Below are 27,335 nucleotides of genomic sequence, written 5' to 3'. Positions count from 1 at the left end.
TGTACAATAATTATGACAATAATTTCTTCATAAATAACTCCTAAAAAACTAACATAGGTAAAATTATGATTTTTTAACATTCACTGAGAATGCTGCTTTTTAGCCTGTCCATTAACACTCCTAGTACTATCATCTCATGAAAAAACATTGTGTGGTTTTGAATTTAGCTTAACTTTTTAAGTGTAACTAAGCATAATTGCTACTTTGAAGTTATTGATTTAATTCGAAGATTTTAAAAAACACATTCACCTTATACTTCTATGGAAAATGAATACAACCAATTTTGATAATGCAATCTAGAAAAAGTCTTTACTTGATGGACTTTCATGAAAAGTATGACTAAAATACTATAAAAGTAATGTTTTTTCCTCTTGCTGTTGTAAATTTGTCTTTACTTTCTCTTAAAATTTTAATTTGCTTGGATTTCTGCCATGCTTATTCTCTTCTCTTAAACAATACCCAATTCATGGACATCATAGATCTACATGTATAGAACCCTATGTATAAACTATAAGGTGAGATTATAAATTAATAAAACTTGTTTTCTTGTGTGACTAGAAAAGAAAAACAAGGTAATAAAGTTTAAATATCAACTGGCTTTGAATAAACCAGTTGATGTTTATAAAGCTGTCACCACAAAGAATAGCCGTAGCTTTCCTTCTTTTTCAAAGTGCCCCCTGGATCTCCAAGTGGCATCCCATTCCACACCACTGAACTTTGTCAAAACAGAGGATCTTCAAGGGTACCTCAAAATAATAAAGATGTACTCTCATTACCAGCTATCTAATAAACATGTAGAACACGGTTGCAGGCCCTTCAAAATTATATTAAAAGTAACTTTTTTACATGTATGAAAAGGCAATACAAAAGGAGCAAGTTTTTCTCCCATAACATTTCCATGGAAATCCCAATGGATCTGAGGGAACAAACAAAAGCACAAATAAGAATATATGTTAATATATGTGAGTTTTATCCCTCAGGGTGTGTGTGTTTGTTTGTTTTTTATTCAAAGAAGGGGGAATCTTCTTTATGTGGCATTTTTTCCTAAAGTGGAAAACTTTCTTAAGAAGAAATTTCTTAGAACAAAAAGCATAGTCAACAAATGAAGGGTTCAAGGTTGTCATGACATGGTTTGAAAATAAATGATCTGTGACATATATCAAAAGACTTCCTGCCCTGGCTGGCGTGGCTCAGCAGTTAGAGTGTCAGCCCATGGACCAAAGGGTTGAGGGTTCAATTCCCAGTCAAGAGCACATACCTGGGTTGCGGGTTCAATCCCACCCTGGTCAAGACACATGCAGGAGGAACCAACTGATGTGTTTCTCTCACATTGATGTTCTCTCTCTCTCTCTCTCTCTCTCTCTCCTCCCCTCCCCACTCCCTTACACTCTCTCTAAAAATCAATGGAAAAAAATATCCTTGGGTGAGGATTAACAAAAAAAGACTTCCAACAACTCTGACCACATAAAAAAAGTAAAACAACAAATCTACAATAAGTACAAATTATATACATTTATTTTTAATAATTTTAAATAACACTCTTGTATAAAGTCTTTTATATATTCAAATCATACACAAATTTAGAAACGCATCATGAAGCCTAGTACAGCATATGTATGAGAACACATTTTTTAAATTTGTGTTAGAATTTTAGTGACATAAATACAAGTTTAATGTTTCAGAAACATTCCCTAATTGCTTAGGCTGGAATTTAATGTATTACAGAGTGCTTGTGCCTAGCATTAAAATTTAACTTTAAATCGTTTAGCTTTTGCATTAACTTAAATCTGGAGCCCTGGGCTCACATTCCAGGGTTGCTGCTGCAGTTTCTGCGCGTAAGACAGATTCCCAACTGCCTTTGAAAAGGCATCATTCAGCCACTGACATTTTAATGATCCATAACCTGTAGTCCATTTGATATTATTGGACTTCTTCTGATGAATCAGCGTGTTCTTCCTGCTTTGCCCTTTGGCATAGTCACTGGCTCAGGGTTAAAGAGAAAACTTGCATTAACCTTCCATTATTACTCCCCTGCACACACCAAACTCATTTTAGCTCCCAAACTCCTTACTGTCAAGATCATACAGACCAAAGGTTCTTTGTGGATGAGACCAGAAGTGCTTTCTTACTCTAACTGGTTACATTGGGTTGCTTTTTACTTCTCTGAACTTTAGTCAGAGAGCTTTCCTTGAGATGTGTAAATTCAATTCCTACCTATATACTTCAACATGTATGACCCAGGGAATGTTCATTACAAGTGGTGTTATGTTCACCATGTGTCCTACAAAAAATATAGGGCTAATGTAAATAATGGAATAATATGATCAATGGAGGCTGTTAAAAGGAAGCACTGTTGTTTCGAAAACTTTATGCCTCCAAAATGACCAACTCAGCTGACAGAAATGAACTTGGGGTCAGTGAGTGTTGCTTTAATGGTCAATTTTCCTGTGGACATTGGGTTAGAAAGTAGCCATATATTGTGATGCTTCTACAAATCCTCTCTCCCCAAAATTTCTCTCCTCCCATCCCATGTCTACTCTTTTATCCTCTCTTAAATTTTAGGTATCCCTAAGAGTAACACATTAAGTCCATAGGACCTTGGTATAAATGAGGCTTAGTTGTTATTATCATTTTTCTCTATAACTTAAGAAACTTCATTAATAAAAGACCTCTGGGAGCTAGAGGATAGAGGGAGGGAGAGAGGGAGGGAAAAACAAGGAAGGACAGAAATATTTAACAAAACTACCTAGGGCACCTAACTATCAGAAATGCTATGTGCTTGCTAAAATTAATCAATGAAGATAACAGTATCACTTAATAGCAATATCTGTCATTTATCAAGAAGATTCATACTAGACTTATTTGAAAATAAACACATTCCTAATCTTTAGACACAAACGATTCCAACGTTAGTCTTTCTAAAAGACTGATGGGATCCTCGTGCTAAATGCCCTAGTTCATGGGATCATGACTTTAGAGAAATGAATACTGTGTCATGCATTCCATGTTAGTTTTCTTCATGATTGACTTAAATTTTAAAGCAAAATTATTTCCACCAGAAAAAAGAAAGGACATAAAATATTATTAAAAAATTTTTAAGTCTTCAATTTTGTTTTTCATTGGGAAAAACTGAAAACATGATCTAGGATTATTTATAAGTATTTAAAGGTAAACATTCTTTGTGATTCAATTTTTGCAATACCTTCTAAGGTCTGTTTCAAGGAATCTGTACATGGCCAGAAATTGGAGTATTTGGCTTTGACTCTTAGACCACAATAAACACCCCTTTCTCTATTGGATTAACATCTGTTTATCGAATGTTTATTTCTCACCATCAATCCCTGGCTTTGAGGGGGTGGCAATCTTGAGAAAGGCAGGTATGCCACTTTGCACCACTCCTGAAAATGCGCAATGCACAGTCTATACACACATATGTGGCAGCTGCTGGGGAAAGCAGGTTTTCTCTCCCTGTTTAGAAGGATTAGTTCACTTTAAGGAAGCAAGAACTGGTATTTTTATTCTCTTATCACCAATACTGGCTTCAAATAGTAATCTTCCTGTGTTCTTTCCACATAGTCCTTCATAGCCATATGGTCCTAGATGGCACCTTAAAAAATTAGAAACATTCACAGATGGGACTCTTCTTCCCAGCCTTCTCATGAGTGTGGTTAGGCAATTTCTGCATTAGCATATGGTTGAAAGAAAATATGCTTCAGAGCGAGGAGGCCCAATTCCAAGACATTTAACCTCATCTATAAAATGGGGACGGCAATTACTTCCTCAGGGGGCTGTTGTGAGGAACAAAAGAAACAAATGTGGAAAGATGCGTTGCAAACAACAAAGGGCTATAGAAATATTAACTTATTTTAATATGATGTAACATAATGTAATCTTTACTCTCATGAGAAATGGCCAAATATTGGGAGCACCTTAGTTTACCAGAAGTAGATTATCTGCCTGTACATCCTTCAGAGCATCATCTCCAAACCCTGAGAACAACTTAGTGGTGGTCTTCAGAGGGATAGCCAAATTCCGTATTTTCCCTGGGGAAGTTGGCAAAGTTGTCTACTTAGATCTCCTAGGTCTAATAAGTATTAACTCTTTTTGTTAATGACTTGAATAGTTTTATGTTCTGCCTAATAAATATGTATAGTTGTCTTCTGGCTGCTTTTCCTGACTTGTTTAATCCACAATCTGTCAATATCATAATAAATGAGAGCAGCAACGAATGGCCTCTAGGGAAAAACTGCACCTAAAAGCAAGAACTAACCATATCTGTTCAACTACAGTGCCAGTCTTACCTGGACAAGAAGGACAGAAGAACTGTAGCCCTGCAGAGAAATGGTACATACCTTTGTGTATGAGTGACAGGCTATGTTCAAGTGGAGGAGATATTTTTGGGGTGGGGGAGAAATATAAATTTTTCACAGGCATGAAAATGGGACACCAAGTGATATAATGGCTTTTCTTTTGGAACTAAAGTATTTCTAATTCCTTTGGAAGACTATCTTTTAAATTAAAAACATTTTTAATGATGATATGTTCTACATTAATTTATATAAAATATAGAGAGTGGCTAATGTTTGAGTAGCTTGGAGAGTACAGCCTGTGTCCCAGATTAACAATCACTGACTTCAAAATCTATTGCTTGAATCTATAAGTAAAAGAACACATAATTCTACATTTAGAATGAGAAAGGGAAAGAAAGATTAGAAACATTCAACCTCTTATAAATTTCAACAATGTCCAAAGAGGGACTAAAAATGACTGATGCTCACCAGAGTCCCAGCTCTAGCAATATTGCCATCTATTTTACATTATTTTAACCAATCCCCACATTTTCTTTTTACAATGCCATTAACTGCTGTACAAATACATTCTAGATGATAAAATATGACATGATTTTTTACAAATAGATACAAATACAATGTTGACCAGATATGCTACATTAACTATATACACCTTATGTCTCTAGAGGCAGGAATATTCCTTATTTTTAGACAATTTATCATTTACACTAAGGAGGACTATCATCTTCCTGCTCCCACATGTTGCCTTCCTCTCTGTACCATTAGAAGCTTATCCTGTGCTTTAATCCTATTATTGAGCAAGAATTCTGGAAGGAAAAATGAAATCCTTCTAAAGACCTTCTTGAGATTTTTCTGCTCCTATTCTAGAAACAATCAAGATTGTTTGTTGTGATACAGCCCAGACATCAACTTTTCCTCAATGATGTCTTTTAGTACAATAAAATTAATATTGTCCCTGACCCTCCTTTTTAAAAAATGTTTCAGGAATGGAGATGAAGTCTTCCGGCAGTCCTTTCCCCCTCCACATCCATCATCCTGTTTCCACTGGTTGAGTGAACACTCCCCAGGAGTCTATTTGGAGGTCAAAGCGATTAGGGCTGCACTATGGGGTTCAGCCTTTCTATATTCCCATGTGGTTTGTACAAAAATATACTTTGCTTCAAGTCCTTATTGACAGTGACTGCTTCAGATCTTCATGGGAAAACTAAAAGTAACAGGCTAAGTGCATTATGAACTGTATCTGAAAACTTTGATGCGCTATATGTCTTTGTTTTCTCAGCAAACTCTACCCAGGCTCTGTCTGGCCCAGGGGCTGATGCTGGCTAACAATCCAGGTGAACAGTTCTAGCTCTTTAGGCTTTGTAGTTATGCATGGGTGTCGTCAGGGTCAGTTGCCCATTGGGAGCCACTTCATTGCCATCATCTTCCAACAATCCTGACACATCTGCATTGGGAATGCTGTCATGGTAGCTGCTGAAACTAATATTGTCTTCTTTCAGTTCGATGGTCCAAAAGGGGGCATTGAGTTTCCGGTTTTGGTACTCCCGGTACATATATACAGCCCCCACAAATCCCATCAGCAGCACCACCACAATGATGATGACAGTCAAAATGATGATGTTAAATTGGGTCCATGATACATCAGCTAAAGCTGACGTGCTGTTTTCAGCAGAGCTTACTGAAAAGGTAGTCTGCAGGGTTGTGGGGCTAAGTGTACTATTTATAACAGGGGTGGGCACTGATGTGGTCAAAGAGGCATTGGAAACCAAAATGGTAGAACCTTCAGGTGTTGGAACAATAACTTCTGAAAATAAAAACAGAGAATGAAATGTAAAAGACAAAATTATCTCGTTTTAAGAAACAATAAAAGAAATACATGGGAGTGGAAGTTGATATGGCATGTTGACATGATATTCTACTTTAAGATCATACAAGTTAAAAATAATTTTTAGAGAAATATAGTGAAAAGAATCAGGGTCTAGAAAGCTTGATTATTATATCCTTCAAAATGTGTAATATCTATATTAAAATCTTTGGAAAAATTCTAATGTTGGAATTTTCCATCCTTCTTTACTCTTGGATAGATTCATACAAATTCCTAAAAAGGCAGTAAATATATCACTACTGAGTCCTAAATCACTTGGTTAAATGTGACAAGGATAGATGACAATCATTTGAAATAAGTGCAGTATGTCTGACGGCATTTCATAAGGGCAAACTTCTCTTCAAAGGAGGCAAAAACAAAATAGAAAAAAAATTGTATTTCTAGTTATTTCTGAATAACACAATTTAAATGTCCAAAGTTGACGTCAGTCAAGAGAGAAAAGAGACTTCCTTTCATTTCATGTGTAGGAACTCTTACTCTGTGTAGATTAGAGCTATTTCACAGTTAATGTACTGCACTTTGTACTCCTAATGCAGCACAGCTCAGTGGAAAGGCTCTGGAATTAAGTAGAACTGTGTGGTGATAGGTAAATCAGTTAATCCTTTTAAAACTGAGGTTTCTCATCTATAAATGGGAATATCTACTTTGCAAAGTTCTTGGGAAGGATTAAATGCAATAACATACTATATAACATTGTTATATATGGTGTTTACAGTGCTTGGCACATAGTAGTCATTCAACAAAATTATTACTTTTATCTTTATAATTCTTCATCACAATCAGCCACATCAATTTATCCTAAAAAGAGGCATGCTTTTAATTATTTAATAACTAATAAGAAAAATCATCACAATCCTACAGCTAAGTATAGACAAAGTATGCCTCTGAATGGGAAAGAGAACTAAGTGACAGGATCTCCAGGCTAGTGATAAGGTTCAATCTGAGTTTTTAGCATTGATCACAACAGAACAAGGATACCAAGACAATGGCAGAAGGACAACCCTTGCCACAGGCCAAGTGTTCATCAGCCCAGTATTCAGCATCTGTCAGAATATCAAAGGGTAGTTTGTAGAAGAACATGATCTAATCTCTCTGTGACCTAATAAAGCCTGAATATTCTTAATTCGTCCTGAATTTCTAATCATTAATTTGTATCTAAACCCTTACTGAACCTCCCTATAAGAAACATTTTGCCATATGAATAACCTTTTCTTTTAAAAATCAAAAGGAATATTATTACTATTTCCTCTATCACACATGGGAAAACTTAGGCCCAAAGTTAGGATATATGCTAGAATGATCTCTTTTTTTCTCAGCTGGAACTTCTAACCAGATTATAGGTCCCTATTTAAAAAGCCTTTGGTGATCACTGGAGGTGATGAGAATACAGGAAGCAAAGGATAAAAAAAAATGATAGGACTTTTAAATTGTTAACATAAAAATAAAAGTAGATGAAGAGAAAATGTGAAAACACTGCAATGACTTGGTGTTGGTCCTCACATTTCTGAAGTTCACTTTGGAGTATCAGGAGAGCAGCAGGAATGGAAAGAAATCTCTTTCGGCAAATATCTATCAAAATCTATTTCCAGAGAACTCCTCTTGTGGGATTGGAAGGTTTTACAAAGCTAAAGGTAGCTGTCCTGAAATTTTCAATGCTAGGCTTAGATATTAAATTTACAACCTTAGGTGAAGTTTACCTTTCTTGATGCAATTTTCTTCGAGGTCTCGAACATAACCTTCTAGGCAGTTCTCACACCGAAACCCAGTGGTGTTATGGAGGCAGTTGATGCACTCACCACTCTCGGGCTTGCAAATCTTTGGAGTTTTAATTGGGTCCACGTGACCATGACATTGGCACTTCATACAGATGCTGTCATAATTGTAATAGCCATTTTCACATTTATTGCAGTTCTGGCCTGTGTAACCCTCTTTACACTGGACACATTTAGGTTCCACTTCACCCAATTCTAAAACAGAGAGAACATCAAAATAATTTAGTTCAGTATCAAGCTACAACTGAAATTGCAAAACTACTACTAATTCTCAAAAAGGGTTATAAGCTTTCCTTACTATCTCTCTCAAACTTAAGAGACACATGGAATCAAACTAAAAATCTACCTCTTATTTATTAATTGTCAAATTTATCGTGAGCATGATGAGGCCATCAGAGAACCTATTCAGAACAAAATAAATATGCTCACATAAGAAACCTGAATAATTACAATGGATAAGCACCCAGTTTCCTTATCCTTTCCTCTTTAGTCATAACAGATGAAATAAAATATGATTTTAACAAAAAGTTCCTCATCCCTCCCTCAAGTCTCATTTCATATATGTATTTGTATTTCACTGCAAATTCCTAGAAAGGAAAGCTTTGCTCTTTTTATAACTCTCTTTCATCTACAGCACCCAGAACTTTATTTATCAACATATTGTATACCTATTGAAAACTGATTCACTCATTTTTCCTCTAAAAATAAAAATTTAAAGAAAGGCCTTACTTATGATACAATTGCCTGTAGATGTCACTGCTGAACAAGGGCAGCGAAGACATTCTTTAGTGGCATCAGGACTCTGGTAAAATCCTTCTTTGCATTCTTCACAGTGATCCCCTTTGCTATTTCCCTGGCAGTTTAAGCAAGCACCTAAAAGAAACAAATTATTTTAAGAAGTTAAAGATTTACTCTGAAAGCATAGTAACTTTATATAAAGCATACCTGCAACCAAAAGACCTTAAGAGTCAACCAGAAAAAGTTACCCAATGAAGACTGGACAGAGTTCAGTTTCTATCCCATCTTACTTCTACACTGGCCAGGTTTTTAAGTTTGGTGTCCCCTACTAGATTGTAAACTCTTTAGAGAAAGGTGACTAAAGTTGCAATCAGCCCTTGTTGACTGGTTGACTACATATTAAAAGTAGGCCAACTATTTGCAAAAAAATAAAATAAAATAAAAACAATTTAAAAATCATTGAAAGAAAATAGATAAACTATACTATATATTTTTTTATCCTCACTCGAGGACATTTTTCCATTTTTTTATTCAGATAGAGCAGGAGGGAGAGAGAGGAAGAGAGAGAGAGAGAGAGAAACATCGACGTGAAAGGACACATCGAGTGGCTGCCACCCGCACGACCCAACCAGTGCCAGGGACAAACTGCAACCAAGGTATGCGCCCTTAGTGGGAACTGAACCCGGATCTCTCTGGACCACGGGCTGATACTCTAACCGCTGAGCCAAACCGCCCAGGGCTAAACTATACTATTTTAATCATTAGGATACTTAGTTAAATAAATTAAATAGATCTATATGTTATGAACATGCATACATCTTAAAAACAATGTTGGTTGAATAAAGCAAATTGCAGAATGATACATATGAAAGGAGAACACTTACTTATTTTGTAAAAATTTTTAAAATCCTCACTTGATATGTTTTTATTGATTTGAGAGAGAAAGGAAGGGAGAGAGGAAGACACAGAGAGAGAAACATCCATTAGTGGCCTCCCATATGCACTTCAACCAGGGATCGAAGCTGCAACCTAGGCATGTGTCCTGACCAGAAATGTAACCTTTTGGTGTACTGGATTACACTCCAACCAAAGGAGCCACCTGTCCAGGGTCATTTTGTAAAATTTTAAGAACCACACTAAACAATACTAAGCAAACAGACACAGACTACACTAAGCAAATGAATACACATACGTAGTAAAAATTAAATGTAGACTGAGAGGGTACAGGTGAATTTTATGCTCTGCTTATCTTTGTGGAGGGAGAAAAATGAGGCCAGGGAAGAAAACAAGGAGGACTCCAACTGTATCTGAAATTCTCTATTTCAAATATATAACTATATATACATATGTATAACTACTAAGCAAAACATTAAAATATTAATATTTGCCTTGGCCAGTTTGGCTCAGCTGTTAGAGCATCAGCCTGCGGACCAATGAGTCCCAGGTTCGATTCTGGTCAAGGGCATGTACCTCAGTTGCAGTTCGTCCCCAGCCCTGGTCAGGGTTGTGTGGGAGGCAATCAGTCGATGTGTCCCTCTCACCTCAATGTTTCTCTCTCTCTCCCTTCCCCCCACCCTCCCTCCCACTTTATCTGAAAATAAATGAAAATAATATCCTCAGGTGAGGATAAAAAAAATAAAATAAAATAATAATAAAATAAATAAAATGTTTATTTATTAATTCTATCTATATGCACAACCAATCAACATGGACACTAAGCTGGGGAAGGCAAGACGGGGGTGAGAGCGGGAAGGAGGGGCTCAATGGGAAAAAAGGTAGGATATATGTAATACTTTCAACAATAAAAAAATAAAAATTAAAAATTAAAAATATAAGTGTGGCTACATGGATATTTGTTATATTGTTCCCCATACAATTTTATATTTAAAAATTTTAAATAAAAATTAAATCAATTAATAAAAAGTAAAAAGAAGAGATAAAATTATGTGTTTTGTAATAATACTCTTTTGGTACCATATTAGTAAGGACATTCTACAAGCACTGAAGCGACATAATGTCTGAAAATAGGAAATGAAAAAGTACAGTGTAATTTACATTTCTTCTTTAGGGGGCCACAGAGATTCAGAGAACACTCAGAACTATTACAGAAATAAGTGAGCAAACTCTACATAGAAATCTAGGAATACAATGAATTTTACATGATAAGCTAAATACAGATCAACATGAAACTATTCATAACAGTTTTATTTTATTTTCCTTACTAGTAAAATATTTACTAAAAAGGGGAGAGAAAATGAGGTTGTGAAATAAAATGGTCTGACAATTGGAGCAAGATTTGAAAAAGCAAAAGAATGAAAATGTTATTAACATACATGTCAAATCTCAATTCTTTTTTATTGACATATAATTGACATAAAATATCTTATTAGTTTCAGATATACACCATAGTTATTTGATATTTGTTTATTTATTTTTATTTTAAATTAGCTTTTCTGGGATATGCCCCTTTAATATATTCTATGATTCACTATGACACAGGCAGCAAGACACTGCAATTCAGTATGATTTGTAGGCTGGATCAAATTTTTAGCTATTTTCTTCTCATCCAACAAGTCACTAGCAGTTTTTTTGTGCATGTTCATGGCTTCAAAATGTACACCTGATTTGATAAGGAGATTCATGATGTCTGTCTGGATGGTTGTTCAGAGCAACAATATGTAGGGGACTGTTGTCATCGAAATCTCTAACGTTCACATCAGAACCACATTCTATCAGTATGGCAGTAACTTGCAGAGATGGAAACTTACAAACAGGGTACCGCCCTACACATGTAGTATTCTTGTCCGCAGCCACATGAAGAGGGCTGAAGTTATTTTTTCCCCTTGGATGCAGTTTAAGAAATCTGTATATAGTCTGCTTTTTGAAATGGTCCCTGTTCTAGAGTACAAGGAACTTTTTCTAACAAGAAAATTAAGTGCAAAATAATGGAAAGAGTCTTATTTAACTGTAATGGGTCAGTTGGACACTGAGTCTGTTTGCTAGCTCACTCTATTTCAAGGACATTTTTGCACAATATGCCCATAAGATCATCAAATGTAACAGTGGTGCCTAGCAGGCCTTAAGCCCTATCCTGTAGCATAAAAGAGAACAGTTCTACAAAAGATAATAAGCTGCTGGCAGTCATGGGGCTTAAAGGGTCCAAATTGTTCTGCTGCATATCCAAAGCATTCTTCCATAGGTTGATGCATCATTTGAAGTTTTCAGAATTTGCATAGACAGTGCCTCTATATCTAATACAGTAAGAGATACCAGAATGACAAAGACGAAGAATACGTTCTCTAATTAATAGTACATGCATTCTCATCTCATCAAGATTAGCAATAAGACCTTCTAGCTCTTCTGAACTGTTTACTTCCTTGGCATAATCATAAGCCATTATTAGTGTCTGAGGTACTGGTTTGCTACAGTGATATTAGTCCTATCACTGTACCTCATGTTCAATGCCTTTTCCCAGTATTTTAAAGCCCCAAGAAGATCCCTTTTTTTGTTTACAAATGTAGCTCCCAGAAGCTTTAAAGCATTGATCTGCACTGCCTCGCTGGTCTGTGCATGGTGAGTCAGAAAATCCACAATATTTGTGTGACCAGTCACACTTGCTGAGAGGAGAGTCATTTCATAACCATCCTTTTCCTTGGCACAATACATAAGAAGCATCTTCATAATGTCCAAACTTCCAGATTCTGCACAATCATGTAGCGCAGTGTTACCTTTAACACTTTTTCTATTAACATCTGCTTCCTTTTCAAGTAAATACTGAGCCCTGGCCGGTTTGCTAAGTGGTAAGAAAATCGGCCTGTGGTCCGGAGAGACCCGGGTTCAGTTCCCACTAAGGGCATGTACCTCAGTTACAGTTTGTCCCCAGCCCTGGTTGGGTCGTGTGGGTGACAGCCACTCGATGTGTCCCTTTCGCGTTGATATTTCTCTCTCTCTCTCTCTCTCTCCTTCCCACTCTATCTGAAAAAAATATCGAAAAATGTCCTCAGGTGAGGATTAAAAAAAAAAAAATACTGAGCAATTCTTTATGTCCTTTGTAACATGAAATCATCAAGCAGGTATGCCCATGTCGGTTTGACACTTCCAAATCCACTTTGTGTTCTACAAGGTACTTCACGATTTCCAAATGGCCATCAAAACAGACAGCTCTAAGAGGAGCTGGATTGGTTAAAGTCATGTTGTTGACAGATGCTCCATGATTTAACAAAGACTGAACCACCTTCAGATGTCCTACTGCAGAAGCGGCCCACAAAGTGGGAGCCCCTCAATGGTTTCAACATCAAAACTGACCAAGCCCCCGATTTCTATGGAGGCACTGCACTGCTCTAGGAGGAATTCCATCATGTCAAGGTGCCCTAACTTGGCCACCATCAAAAGAGGCATGGCCCCATTTGTTTTTTCAGAGATAAAGGAGGAAATCTGCTCTTGGGATTTGCTTGCTAACAACTGGGTGAGAAGTCAGTTTGCCATCCCGAGCTGTGTGAAATACATACTGCTGTCTTTAGATCCATTTATGTCCAGGTGAGAGAGGCTGTGCTTTATTTATCCTTTAAAACAAAGCTTCAGCTTAACTCTATGGACACGGGCAAGAGTTACAGGAACCAAAATTCACTTTTAATCACTGAACCCCAGGACGGATATAAAACCACGGAGAGTATATGCCGCCCTATTGCCTTCAACATCTGACAACCAGAGCACTAAATGCCGGTGGGCTAGTCCTTCAGCAGCCGCCGGCCGCTGGAGCTCCAGCCAGCCCCTTCAAATTGAAATATTTTTTTTTCTTTTATTTATTTATTTTTAATTAATTTATTTAATTTTGTTACAGATGTTTCTCCTTTTTCCTCCACTGATTCCCCCCATCCCCATCCCTCCCTGCCCTGTCCCCAGCTTTGTTGTCCATGTCCATTGTTCATGCATACATGCATATAAGTTCTGTGGTTTATCTCTCCCTCACCACTCCCTCTTCTGGGGATTGTCAGTCTGTACCCCACTTCCACGTCTCTGGGACTACCCCATTCCTCAGACTGTTATGTTCATTATATTCCACAAATAAGTGAGATCACATGATACTTGTCTTTCTCTGTTTGGCTTGTTTCGCTTAGGATAATACTTTCCAGCTCCCTCCATGTCGTCTCAAAGAGTAAGAGATCTTTCTTTCTTACAGCTGCACAGTACTCCATTGTGTATATGGACCACAGCTTTTTTATCCATTCGTCTACTGGTGGACACTTGGGCTGTTTCCAGATCTTAGCTATTGTAAATAGTGCTGCTACGAACATGGGGGTACATATATTCTTCCTGATTGGTTTTTCAGGCTTCTTAGGGTATATTCCCAGCAGTGGGATCACTGGGTCAAATGGAAGTTCAATTTTTAATTTTTTGAGGTAACACCATATTGTTTTCCATAGTGGCTGCACCAGTCTGCATTCCCACCGGCAGTGCACTAGAGTCCCCTTTTCTCCACACCCTCGCCAACACTTGTTGTTTGATGATTTGTTGATGGCGTCCATTCTGACAGGTGTAAGGTGATACCTCATTGTTGTTTTATCAAATTGAAATCTTTGTCCTCACCGCCGCCTGCGCCGCCCTCTTCCTCCTGAGACCACACAGTTCCTCCATAACCCGAGACCCACAGGAATGGGTCCGACCCATTGCTCACCCCACCCCACCTCAATGAGCTGCCTTGACTTTCACCCTCCCAGTCTGCGTGGGCTGCAGCTACTGCCGGTGTAATGGGTAGCGGCCTGGTAGAGATAAGCACTGCTTCACATCACTGATGTGGCAGCCGTGCCATTGGCTTATTTGATATTTATGATTTGATATTATGATATTTACGATAGGTCTAGTGGCCATCTATCACTATACAAAGTTATTACGATAGTATGAACTATATTCCCTATGCTGTACATATGTCCCCGAGACTTATTTTATAACTAGAAGTCTGTACCTATTAATCTCCTTCACCTATTTCACCCACCCTCTAAGCACCCCAACCCCATTTCTAGTAACCACAGTTTGTTTCCTGTTCCTATGAATCTTTCTGCTTTGTTTTGTTTGTTCATGTGTTTTGTTTTTTAGATTCCACATATAAATGAAATCATATGGTATTTGTCTTCCTCTATCTGATTTATTTCATTTAGCATAATACCTGGCAGGTCCATCCATGTTATTGCAAATGGCAAGATTTCATTCTTTTTATAGCTGAGTATTCCATTATATACACATACTATTTATGTATAGACACTTAGGTTGCTTCCATATTTGACTACTGTAAATAATGCTAAAGTGAACATAGTGGGGTGCAGATATCTCTTCAAATGAGTTTTTTTGTATTCTTTGGATAAATACCCAGAAGTGAAATTGCTGGATCATATGATAGCTCTATTTTTAATTTTATGAGGGACCTCCATTCCACAATCCTACCAACAGTGTACAAGCATTCTTTTTCCTCACATCCTCAACAGCACTTGTTATTTTTGTCTTTTTAATAATAGCTATTCTGACAGGTATTGTGGTTTTGATTTGCATTTCTCTGGTGATTAGTGATGTTGAGCATCTTTTCATATGCCTGTTGGCCATCTGTTAAGTCTTCTTTGAGAAAATATGTATTCAAGTCTCCTGTCCATTTTTAAATCGGGATGTGTTTGTTTGTTTTTTCATATTAAGTTCTTTGTATATTCTGGATACTAACCCCTTATCAAATATATGCTTTGAAAATATTTTCTCCCATTTAGTAGGTTGTCATTTTGTTTTGCTGATGGTCTCTTTCACTGTGCAAAAGCTATTTAGTTTGATATAACCCTATTAGTTTACTTTTGCTTTCGTTGTCCTTGCATGAAGAGACTGGTCCAAAAAAAAAAAAAAAAATTAAGTGGGAGGGATCACAACACCAGATATCAAGTTAAACTACAAAGCCACTGTAATCAAAACAGCCTGGTACTGGCACAAGAACAGACATATAGATCAATAGAACAGAACAGAGAACCCAAATATCAACCTAAGATGGTATGCACAGTTAATATTTGAACTTTTATTTTTTGGGAGTTTTTAAATTACTGATTCAATTTCATTACTTGTAATCTGTCTATTCAGGTTTTCTATTTTTTCATGATTCAGTCTTGGAAAGTTGTGTGTTTCTAGGAATTTATCCATTTCTTCTAGGTTTTCCTATCAAATTTCAATTCAATTACAGCAGAATGCCCCAAAACTTCATGAACTTATTATTGGGAAAGGTATCTTCAAAAGACTATTATCTGAACATTTAAATTTGAATTAAATCAAACTTGCAAATATCATCACTTTTCATCATCTAATTTTTAAGCTTCAAAATGTTAATATTTATACATATATAACAACGTTGTATATCCTCATACAATAATAAATACTTGAGGTATTGATTTATTTCCAGATCTTTTGGGTTTTTTTTGTTTTTTTTTTTATTTTAAATATTTTTGTTGACCTCTTTTAGAGAGTGAGGAAGGGAGGGAAAGAGAGAAACATCCATGTGAGAGAGATACATGGATTGGCTGCCTCCTGCACACCCCCTACTGAGGATTGAGCCCACAACCTGGGCATGTGCCCTGACCAGGAATCAAACCAGAACCTCTCAGTCCATGGGATGACACTCAGTCCACTGAGCCACACCAGCTAGGCTCCAGATCTTTTTGTATTCTGATCCTTCTTTAGATGTGTAGCTTTGTGACAATAAAAATAGCTGAAGAAGACATACTAGAACACTCCAGATTTTGGCTTTAAAAATAAAATAATCTTAAATGTCAAAGCATTCCATAGGTTGGAAAAATCAAAACCTGCATTATACATAAAATGTGTCTATCTGCTCTCCCCCTATTAAACATGTCCAATGGAAATAATTTTTAAGGAAAAAAGATCTATTTAAGTATTGAACTTTACTCTAAAAATATCTCAAAAAAAGTTAACAGCTCTGTAACAGAATATGGACATTTGGGGCAAGATGCATTCAAATAACATGCCATTTGCAATACGGGAAGAAAAGGTCATGTTGCTACTCTTATTTAAAAAATGGTAAATACACATACTTTTAAAACTTTGCTCCTATACTGCTGGGCCTACCTGCTTATTATTTGGGGGCTTTTTACTATTCTAGATACAACCGCTTCCCCCCCCCCCAAATCCTTGATTTTTTTCCTATCACAATATAATTTCACTCTTTTAAACTATTTATGTTAGAATATTTTTCCAGAAGGATTTCTTATTTCTATCTCTTTTAAGACATACCCTGCAATGAGAAAATAAGAAAAAAATAACCCTACATGATAAATATGTTATCTCAAAAGTCAAGATGAAAACAAGTATAACAATAAAACTCATCAGTTCTTAAAAATTCATCACTCTACACTACTTTAAAAATGGCATGCACCTGGAATAGGGCATAGGGAAAGAAAATCAATAAGTTAAAGACAGACCAGACATAAATACACTAGAATGCTAATAATAGTTGTGAAGGCCAACCTTCCCTTTAGTGTTTTTCTTCCCATCTAATTTTCATATTGTCTCTGGTATACATATATTACATATATTTTTTTTTATCCTCACCCGAGGACATTTTTTGATATTTTGTTCAGATAGAGTTGGAGGGAGAGAGAGAGAGAGAGAAACATCGATGTGAAAGGGACACATCGAGTGGCCGCCACCTGCACAACCCAACCAGGACTGGGGACAAACTGCAACCGAGGTACGTGCCCTTAGCAGGAACCGAACCCGGGTCTCTTGGACCGCAGGCCGACGCTCTAACTGCTGAGCCAAACCGGCCAGGGCTATTACTTATATTTTTATTATCTTGATTTTTTTTCCTGATTATACGACTAATAATTATAAAATATATGACAGGCATATTGTAAAATACTTCAAGAACTGCAGCAATTTTCAAACATTTCATGTAGAAACTTGAAGATTAATTTTTATAATAAAAATAAAGATCATAACCTTTAAAACTCATATGCAGTAGGAATTGAAAATGTGCATTTGCTTTTGTAACACCTTATAGTTCCTCTCTGGGAGGCAACACAACATAAGAAAAATGGTACGGTATTTAATGTCAGATCTGAGTTCCATTCCCAGCTGACCCTCTTACCAACTATGTGACCTTCAGCAAATTGCTTCTCTGAGTTTTACTTTTCTAAGCTGCTAAATAGGATAATAATTCTTTGGCTAATTATTTAATGTAATGTAAATATTTCAAAGAGTGAAAGACTATTCACAGGATATAATATTTTCTTTATGCTTCAATTTCCTCATCTATAAATTAAGATAGCTGAACTAGATGAGATCTAAGTTTCCTTTAAACTAAAAAAATTTGAGGATCCTTCTTTTATGATAAATGATATACAAAAATTAGCTAAAGTTTAACTTTATTCATTATGGTCTTTCTAGAACCTCCCATATAATATAACAATACTGTCTTAAAATTCACATTCTCTTTACTGAAATATAGTCAAAGGAGTGGATTTTTTTTAAAAAAAGGAAGCAATGAGTGTTTCCTGAAGATGACCTCATGCTCCTTGTCTAAGTATCAAAAAAAAAAAAAAAAAATCTGGTAGTGGTAACCAAGAAAATAACTGGTCAAAGAAAAGAAAGTAGGGTCTCTTTCCCACTAAACTGAGTGACAAAGCTTTGAAAACATAAATCACCACCTTACTTATTTTGCCATTTTATAATTTATATGTAAACCTATCAGAAATATAGCAAGGGACTATGTTGTAGGAAAAATGTCTGATCCTATCTGCAGGGCAGAAGGAAAACTTGAACCTGTCAAACAGAAAGAAGGCCAAGCCTACATGAATAAGGGAGAAAGTACCAAGAGATAAAATCAAAGAGAAAGGCAGGGGCCAAAAAATGTTAAATCATGTAAACTGTGGAAAGAAGTTTGAATTTTATTCCAAGAGTGATAGGAAGCCACTGGAAGGTTTAAGCATGGGAATGACATTATCTGGTTTTACATTTTAAAAGGATTATTCTGGTTGTTACATGGAGATTGGACTGTGGTGAGTGGGGGTCGAGGGATGAGAGGACAAAAGAAGAGCCAGAGAGATCAGATGAGAGAGTGTCTAAGTAGTGCAGAGAGAGGACAGTGGCTTAGACAAGGATGATAGCAATGAAGGTCATGAACAGTGGTCAGATTAAGGGTGTTAAGTTTAATGTCAAGATGATAGAACTTGCTGATGGATTGGATATTTACAGTAGGAAAACAAGAGAATCAAATATGACTCCTAGGCTTTTAAAATGAGCAACTAATAACAACTAAGGAAATTGAAGAGGTAATCAAGACTCTCCCAGCAAACAAAAGCCCAGGCCCAGATGGCTTCACGGGGGAGTTTTACCGAACATTCAAAAAAGAACTAACACCCATTCTCTACAAACTCTTTCAAAAAATTCAAGAAGAAGGAAGACTTCCAAACACGTTCTATGAAGCCAGCATAATTCTAATTCCAAAACCAGAAAAAGACACTACAAAGAAAGAAAACTACAGGCCAATATCCCTGATGAACATAGACGCCAAAATCCTGAACAAAATATTAGCAAATCGGATCCAGAAATACATCAAAAAAATTATTCACCATGACCAAGTGGGATTCATTCCAGGGATGCAAGGCTGGTACAATATTCACAAATCAATAAACGTGATACACCACATAAACAAAATGAAGAATAAAAACCATATGATCATATCAATAGATGCTGAAAAGGCATTCGACAAAATCCAGCATCCATTTCTGATAAAAACGCTCAGCAATGTAGGAATAGAGGGATCATATCTCGACATAATAAAGGCCATATATGAAAGACCTACAGCCAACATCATACTAAATGGACAGAAACTAAAAACATTTCCATTAAGAACAGGAACAAGACAGGGATGTCCACTTTCGCCACTCTTATTTAACATTGTACTGGAAGTCTGAGCCACAGCAATCAGACATGAAGAAAAAATAAAAGGGATCCAAATTGGAAAGGAGGAAGTGAAACTGTCATTATTTGCAGATGACATGATATTGTACATAGAAAACCCTAAAGACTCCATCAAAAATCTATTAGACTTAATGAATTTGGCAAAGTAGCAGGATACAAAATTAACATCAAGAAATCGATGGCATTCTTGTACACCAATGATGAACTCACAGAAAGAGAAACTGAAAAAACAATCCCATTTACCATCGCGCCAAAAAAATTACGATACCTAGGAATAAACTTAATCAAAGAAGTAAAGGACCTATTTGCAGAAAACTACAGGTCATTGAAAAAAGAAATAGAGGAAGATATAAAAAAGTGGAAGCACATACCCTGTTCATGGATTGGAAGAATTAACATAATTAAAATGTCCATACTACCCAAAGCAATCTATAGATTCAATGCAATCCCCATCAAAATACCAATGACATATTTCATAGAACTAGAACAAATACTTCAAAAGTTCATATGGAACCAAAAACGACCCCGAATAGCCACAGCAATCTTGAAAAAGAAGAACAAAGTAGGTGGGATCACAATACCAGATATCAGGTTATACTACAAAGCGACTGTAACCAAAACAGCCTGGTACTGGCACGAGAACAGGCATATAGACCAGTGGAACAGAACTGAAAACCCAGAAATGGACCCAAGGCAATACGCTCAATTAATATTTGACAAAGGTGGCAAGAGCATACAGTAACAGTAGAGTAAAGACAGCCTCTTTAATAAATGGTGTTGGGAAAATTGGACAGCTACATGCAAAAAAATGAAACTAGACCATCAACTTACACCATACACAAAAATAAACTCGAAATGGATAAAAGACTTAAATGTGACCCGTGAATCCATAAAAATTCTAGAAGAAAATGTAGGCAACAAAATTTCAGACATCATATGGAGCAGAATTTTCACTGATACATCACCTAAGGCAACAGAAATAAAGGAGAAAATGAACACATGGGACTACATCAAACTAAAAAGCTTCTGCACAGCAAAAGACACAATCATCAAAATGGAAAGGCAACCCACTGTATGGGAGACCATCATTGCCAATGATGTATCAGATAAGGGGTTAATCTCCAATATATATAGAGTGCTCATACAACTCCACAAAAGGAAGACAAAGAACCCAATTAAAAAATGGGCAGAGGAGCTGAATAGACACCTCTCCAAACAGGACATACAAATGGCCAAAAGACATATGAAGAAATGCTCAACATCACTAATCATCAAAGAGATGCAAATTAAAACAACAATGAGGTATCACCTCACACCTGTCAGAATGGCCACCATCAAAAATCATCAAACAACAAGTGTTGGCGAGGGTGTGGAGAAAAGGGAACTCTAATACGCTGCTGGTGGGAATGCAGACTGGTGCAGCCGCTATGGAAAACACTATGGTGCTACCTCAAAAAATTAAAAATTGAACTTCCATTTGACCCAGTGATCCCACTGCTGGGAATATACCCTAAGAAGCCTGAAACACCAATCAGGAAGAATATATGTACCCCCATGTTCATAGCAGCACTATTTACAATAGCTAAGATCTGGAAACAGCCCAAGTGTCCACCAGTAGACGAATGGATAAAAAAGCTGTGGTACATATACACAATGGAGTACTATGCAGCGGTAAGAAAGAAAGATCTCTTATCCTTTGAGACGACATGGAGGGACCTGGAAAGTATTATCCTAAGTGAAAGAAGCCAAGCAGAAAAAGACAAATACCACATGATCTCACTTATATATGGAATATAATGAACGTAACAGTCTGAGGAATACAGTAGACCCAGACACATGGAAGTAGGGCACAGACTGACATCCCTCAGAAGAGGGGATGGGGGTGGGGGGTGGGAAGAGATAAACCACAGAACTTATATGCATGTATGCATGACCAATGGACATGGACAACTAAGCCGGGGACGGGGCGGAGGTGGGGTGGGGTGGGGGGTGCCAATGGGGTAAAAAGGTAAAATATCTGTAACAAAAAAATAAATAAAAATTCTTATTAAAAAATAAATAAAAATAAATAAATAAATAAAATGAGCAACTAGGTGAATGGTGCCAGTCACCAAAATGAACACTAAGAGTAAAGCAGGCTTGACTTATAGGGTAAAATAAAGAGTTGTTTTGGATGTGTTAGGATTATGATGCCAATTAAAACATTCAAAGGAAGATGTCAAATGCACTGTTAGAGTGTGAAGATCAAGGAAGAAATGTAAATCTGGTAATCAGCACATGTGTAGATGGCATTTACATTAAATCCAGGGGACTGAATGAGATCATTTAGGGAGTGCATAAATAAATAAGTCAAGCATGCCAAGGACTGAGCTCTGAGGCACTCCAGTGCTTATAGAACAGAGAAAGATGTAGCAGAGCCAACTGAAGGGGGGCAGGGGCAGGAAAGTATGATACCCTAAAGTGAAGAAAGTCATTGAGGAGTGAAGAAGTGGTCAACTCAGGTCAAGCTATCAAGATCAAGTTACTCTCCATAGAACATTATGAATACATAAAGGAGCCGAATTCTTAAAAAGTACACAATATGAACATAAAGTTCTAATTTAAAAAATAACAGTCCCCCCACCTCCATTTTAAGAGAAATGTGTGTTCAAAAAAGAAAATCTAGAAAAATACAAAAGAGTAAAAAGAAAAAATAATTACTCTAAGAAATTTGTCATTAAGATTTTGAATACTTTTCCTTGCAATCTCCATATATAGAGGTTTGAGTTTTGTTTTTTAAATAATCTAAACATATCTGACATGTCATTTTATACCGTGCTTCTTTCACTCTCGTGTTGTTATATATCATTCTTTAAAACATTTTAATGATAACATAATAGTTGCCATTTATTGATTGCTTATACTAAGCCAGGCACCGTATTAAGGGCTTTATAAATGTACTGCATTGACTCTTCACAACAACCCATTAGGCAATTACCATTATCCCAAATTTCTAGATTAAAAAAACAGGATAAGTAACTTGTACAGGTAAAGATTTTACTTTCTGTGCTCTTAATCATGTAGTGCCTAGATAACATAATTTGCTTCATTCCCTGTTATAAATTGGGTGGTCTAATTTTTTAGAATTATAACTACCACTTTGATGAACATCTTTGAACATAAAGCTTTTTATGAATTCAGAATTATTTTCTCAGAATAGATTTCTGGAAACAGAATTACTGAATCAAGGAAGTATTTTTAAGACTTCTGATACACATTGTCATTTTACTTTCCAAAATGTTTCCCCAACATATCTTATCACCAAAAAAGTTACTTTAAAAATCTACTTCAATCTAAAATACAAGATAATAGAGAAAGACTAGCCTGGGGAAAAATAAGGACTATGAAAATATCACAAGTGGCCACCAGAGGGCAACCGTATCACAGCACTCTTGGGGAAAAAATCGCATTTAAGACAGAAGACTGATTTTATATTAAGCTTACAGTTTTATTTTATTTATTTATTTTTTATCCTCACCCGAGAACATTTTTCGATATTTTGTTCAGATAGAGTGGGAGGAAGGGAGAGAGAGAGAAACATTGACGTGAAAGGGACACATCAAGTGGTTGCCACCCACACGGCCCGGGACAAACTGCAACTGAGGTACGTGCCCTTAGCGGGAACCAAACCCGGGTCTCTCCGGACCGCAGGCCGACACTCTAACCGCTGAGCCAAACTGGCCAGGGTTAAGCTTACAGTTTTAAATCAAGTATTGGCAATCCTTCACATTGGATTCCACTTTTATTATATTTCAAAACAGAGAAACCATATATTTCTCTTATTACTAGTTGTTTTTAGGAATCATAGCCATGAAAAGGATTCCTTTTGCCTTAAGTTATCTCCAGAGCAAGGAGAGGTTGAAATTTACTTAACATTAAAGAGGGCTAACTCATTGCTGCAAGGAAAATGAGAAGTGACAATCAGCAACGTAGACTGCTTCCTGGTACCGCAAAAGATCTAGGGAGCAATGTAAATCAACTCTTTTTTTTTTAATCGATTCCAATTCTCTTGAAATTTTGCCTCACTTCATCTATTTTGTCTAGTTTTTCCTCTATTTTCTTAAAATATTAATTTTAGTTATTTTAAAGTCATATGCTAATTCTAACATTCAGATCACCTATGGATCTGCTTCCATTGTTTTTTTTTTATTATTGGTCAAAATTTTCTGCCTCAGCATTGTCTAGTATTTTTTATTGTATGCCAAATACAGTTTACAAAAGAACCACAGATGACTCCCCTTTCCTGTGTTAGGCAAATACGATAAGAGGATCACCTCAATCCAATCAGAATTTGAGATGAGTTGAGGACGAGCTGCAATTTCAGTATGAGTCAGTTCACCACTGGTTCATGAGAATTCTTGGTCATGGCCTTCAAAGGCTTTTAACTGAAAACCTAACAGGCCTGAGTCTTCTCAGCTCTGAAAGACTGCAACAGATTCAGCACTTCCCTTTGGGGATTTGTGCCTAGGTCCTACTCCACACACCTTCAAAATCTGGCGTTGTCTTGAGAGAAAGATGGTTGTATGTTGCAGCAGGCCCTCTTTAAAGAGATTTTTGTCTCCTAACCACCACAAGACAGAGATTTCTTTCTACCAGCCTTCCATCTCCTACACAGTCAGCTAAGAGAAAACTGGCCTTGTATTTAGGGCTCCTCTAGTTTCCAATCCATCACACAAGCCCCAAATGACTGCTAAAAGCTCTTCTTGTATCTCTTTCCTAAATAATTCCTTTGCTTGGCTAACGTTGCTCCTTAGCCTGTACTCAGAATCAGCAAATGTCCCCTAGAAAGGAAATGGTTGTGATCACCAGCTCATGTAGGAAGAGTTCTGTCCTTTCTGGAATTTTAATTCATATCATCCTCCTTGCTTCCATAGCTCTCCAACCAATACAATTTTTGAAATTTATGTATTTTTTTTCAAGTTGTTGTTGCAGGAGTTTGGCTTGCTCTGACCTATTACATCCCACTTAGAGGAGAAAGACTCTTATAATCTATTTGGAAAGAATAAACCTATAGATGAAGGATCTCAAAATAAAAAGAACAATGAATGAATTACATAAAAAGGTAAGAAGAGTGTGTACCTGTGAGGGCATCACAACTGGCAGACCTGTTATTGCATTGGCAGGGCAAGCAGCCACTCATACTAAAGCCATAATATCCATCTTGGCATCGATCACATGCAGAGCCGGTGACACCCACTTTACACTGGCATTTCCCAGAACTGCAAATAAAAGCAAAGACAATAAACAAAAGTAAAAGTTTAAAAATTTTGTTGTCTAACATCCCATTATATGACAATCTTAATGTAGGAATTGTTTAAACTGAAGACTGAACAGCTTCATAACCATATAAATTCAATTAACATAGTACTAACACTAATAATTTGTGCCAATTTAATCCTCTGCACTCAGCTAGTTTAAAATAAATGATAAAGGAGCCATGGAGAATATGAGTTTCAATGTTTAGAAATCTTTATTAACCACTGGGGCATAGAACTGATAGTACTGCTACATCTCATTCCTGATTCATTCCACAGCCCCATCAGCATCCATACTGGAATCAGGAAATGAAAAGAAAAATCAGGAAATGAGAAGAAAAATCACCTAACTTCACCCAACCTAGCTTCTGGATGAAAAATATGAAGACCAGGATCTTAATAAATGTGACAATAAATATCCATTTAGATGCTAGAAACAATATAATTTTCTACTTTAGGTACAAATTATATTAAAATATATCTGGTAATTAAACTGGAGTTCACAATTATGTAAAATGACTATAATAGTGACATTTATCACTTTCTGGATTAATCCATATAAAAATTCTTGACTGTCAATCCAAAAGGACTAAAAATCTAAAGTAAGAAGAATAGTTTAAAATTTAGTCTCTTTCTATTAATCTATTTTCTTTTCTTAGATGTCCATTACATTAATATCACCTCTTTTCAATCAGTGAAACTTAAATCTCTTGTCATTTTCAAGTCCTCTCTACCCTATGCTCTTACAATCACTCACTCAAATCCAATATATCATCAATTTACATCAAATTTTCTTTCAAAATATCTCTTGGTATTGTTATTACCTCTACAAACATCTCTCTCAGAATGTCTTTCCTCCTCCACCTCTCAAAAAATGTCCTGCTATCAGGCTCATCTTTTTCTCTTTCTTTTAAATATTTTTTTCTTTATTGATCTTAGAGAGAGAGGAAGGGAGAAGGAGAGACAGAAACATCGATGACAGAGAACATGGATTGGCTGCCTCCTGCATGCCTCTCACTGGGGATTGGGTCCACAACCTGGGCATGTGTCCTGACCAGAAATCAAACCCGCGCGACCTCTTGGTGCATAGGTTTGACCCTCAACCAGTGAGCCGTACCGGCTCATCTTTTTCCATGAAACCTTTCTCTGCTTGATCTAAAGAGATCTTTTGGCTTCCTGACATCACATTCTCTACACCATAAATTTTAACCTTAATTCATTATGGTCTGGTCCTATATTCATTCATATATGTAACTCTTGTTTCTCTAGTTAAATTGTCAAAGACCTGAAGCAAAGACTGCATTATGCAGTTTTCCTTTTTTTTCTTTTTTAATTATCCTCAAGACATAGCACAAGCCTACTGATAGTGTACTATAACTATTTTCATTTCATACATCTTACTTGGCAAGTTTGCTGAGTTCAGGGACCATATCTTAGCCATCTTAATATCTTTACAGTCTAATATAGTGCCTGGTTCACTGTAGGCTCTTAATATATACACAAACTGAGTTTTAGAGTTAAGTACTGGAAGGGAAAAAGAAAGATGAAGGGCTACACTAGTTACCAGGATTCTGAGAACAGCTAAAGTTCTTCCTTTTTTCCCAATAGTGTAACCCTTCTTTACATGCTCATTCTGCACCTCAATTTGTTAGGCTTCATCTGAGTAGATTTTGGCATCAGTTGTATTGAATGGGAGACAATCCAAGGTAGAACTGCTTCTCAACATAATTTTTTTAGAGATTCAGCTCCTCATAATGAGTCCCTATGGTGTTGTTAATTTTAGTTCAGGAGTCCAAGCTCAAATTGTTAATATTTACATAGCCCTTACACATTTCATCAGTTAAAGAAATCTCCTACTACTTCCCATATTCCTATGTCTGTAGTAAAAATAAAAGTTTTAAATTTGAGAGTTACTGGAACTTAGCAGAATGGAAGTAAAGCAACTTTTAATTCTGTGTATTCTATTTGTGGAATATAAACATAAGGATTATTGCTTTGATTATGTGAGATATGCCTCTCTCTTCATCAGTATCCCTGGGTAAAATAATAAGTTTTGTTTTGTTTTGTTTTGTTTTTTGCCTTCTATCCCCATAAAAGCATTTTGAGCAGCTGGAGTTGAAGTTTATTCTCTCTCACACTTATCATGGTTCTCTGCAATATCTCAGAGTATGCCAAAAAGGAGTAGAAAAACAGTTCTTCATGGAATATTTTCTTAGGCTTTCCTCAAACAAAACCAGTCCAGAAGGGGAAAAGAAGCCAGGCTTATATAAATACTTAACATATCTTAAAGTCTTGTATCCTGAGAAATAACCTATCCAAATCTGTGTTTCCATCTTAAAGCTGCCTAGTGTATTGGGTTATTCAGTTTCTTGAC

General features: G+C 36.4%; 1 protein-coding gene and 1 pseudogene across 1 annotated transcript in view; both read right to left on the bottom strand.

Moving 5' to 3' along the window:
• Positions 1–1,497: 1,497 nt before the first annotated feature.
• The window catches only part of MEGF9 (multiple EGF like domains 9), an 87,869-nt gene continuing 62,031 nt past the window's right edge, over positions 1,498–27,335 (bottom strand). The window contains exons 3-6 of the mRNA XM_036260804.1: positions 24,786–24,925; positions 8,697–8,840; positions 7,893–8,162; positions 1,498–6,114 (exon numbers count right to left, since the gene is read on the bottom strand). Coding sequence (XP_036116697.1) covers positions 5,663–6,114; positions 7,893–8,162; positions 8,697–8,840; positions 24,786–24,925 — 1,006 coding nt within the window. The 3' untranslated portion in view covers positions 1,498–5,662. The remainder of the gene's footprint in view (positions 6,115–7,892; positions 8,163–8,696; positions 8,841–24,785; positions 24,926–27,335) is intronic.
• LOC118629931 lies at positions 11,174–13,231 on the bottom strand (annotated as a pseudogene).

The sequence above is a fragment of the Molossus molossus genome, unplaced genomic scaffold (assembly GCF_014108415.1).
Source record: "Molossus molossus isolate mMolMol1 unplaced genomic scaffold, mMolMol1.p scaffold_m16_p_14, whole genome shotgun sequence".
NCBI classification, from domain to species: Eukaryota; Metazoa; Chordata; class Mammalia; order Chiroptera; family Molossidae; genus Molossus; species Molossus molossus.
The sequence above is the reverse complement of the archived record's forward strand: the minus strand, read 5'-3'. Positions and strand labels throughout refer to the sequence as shown.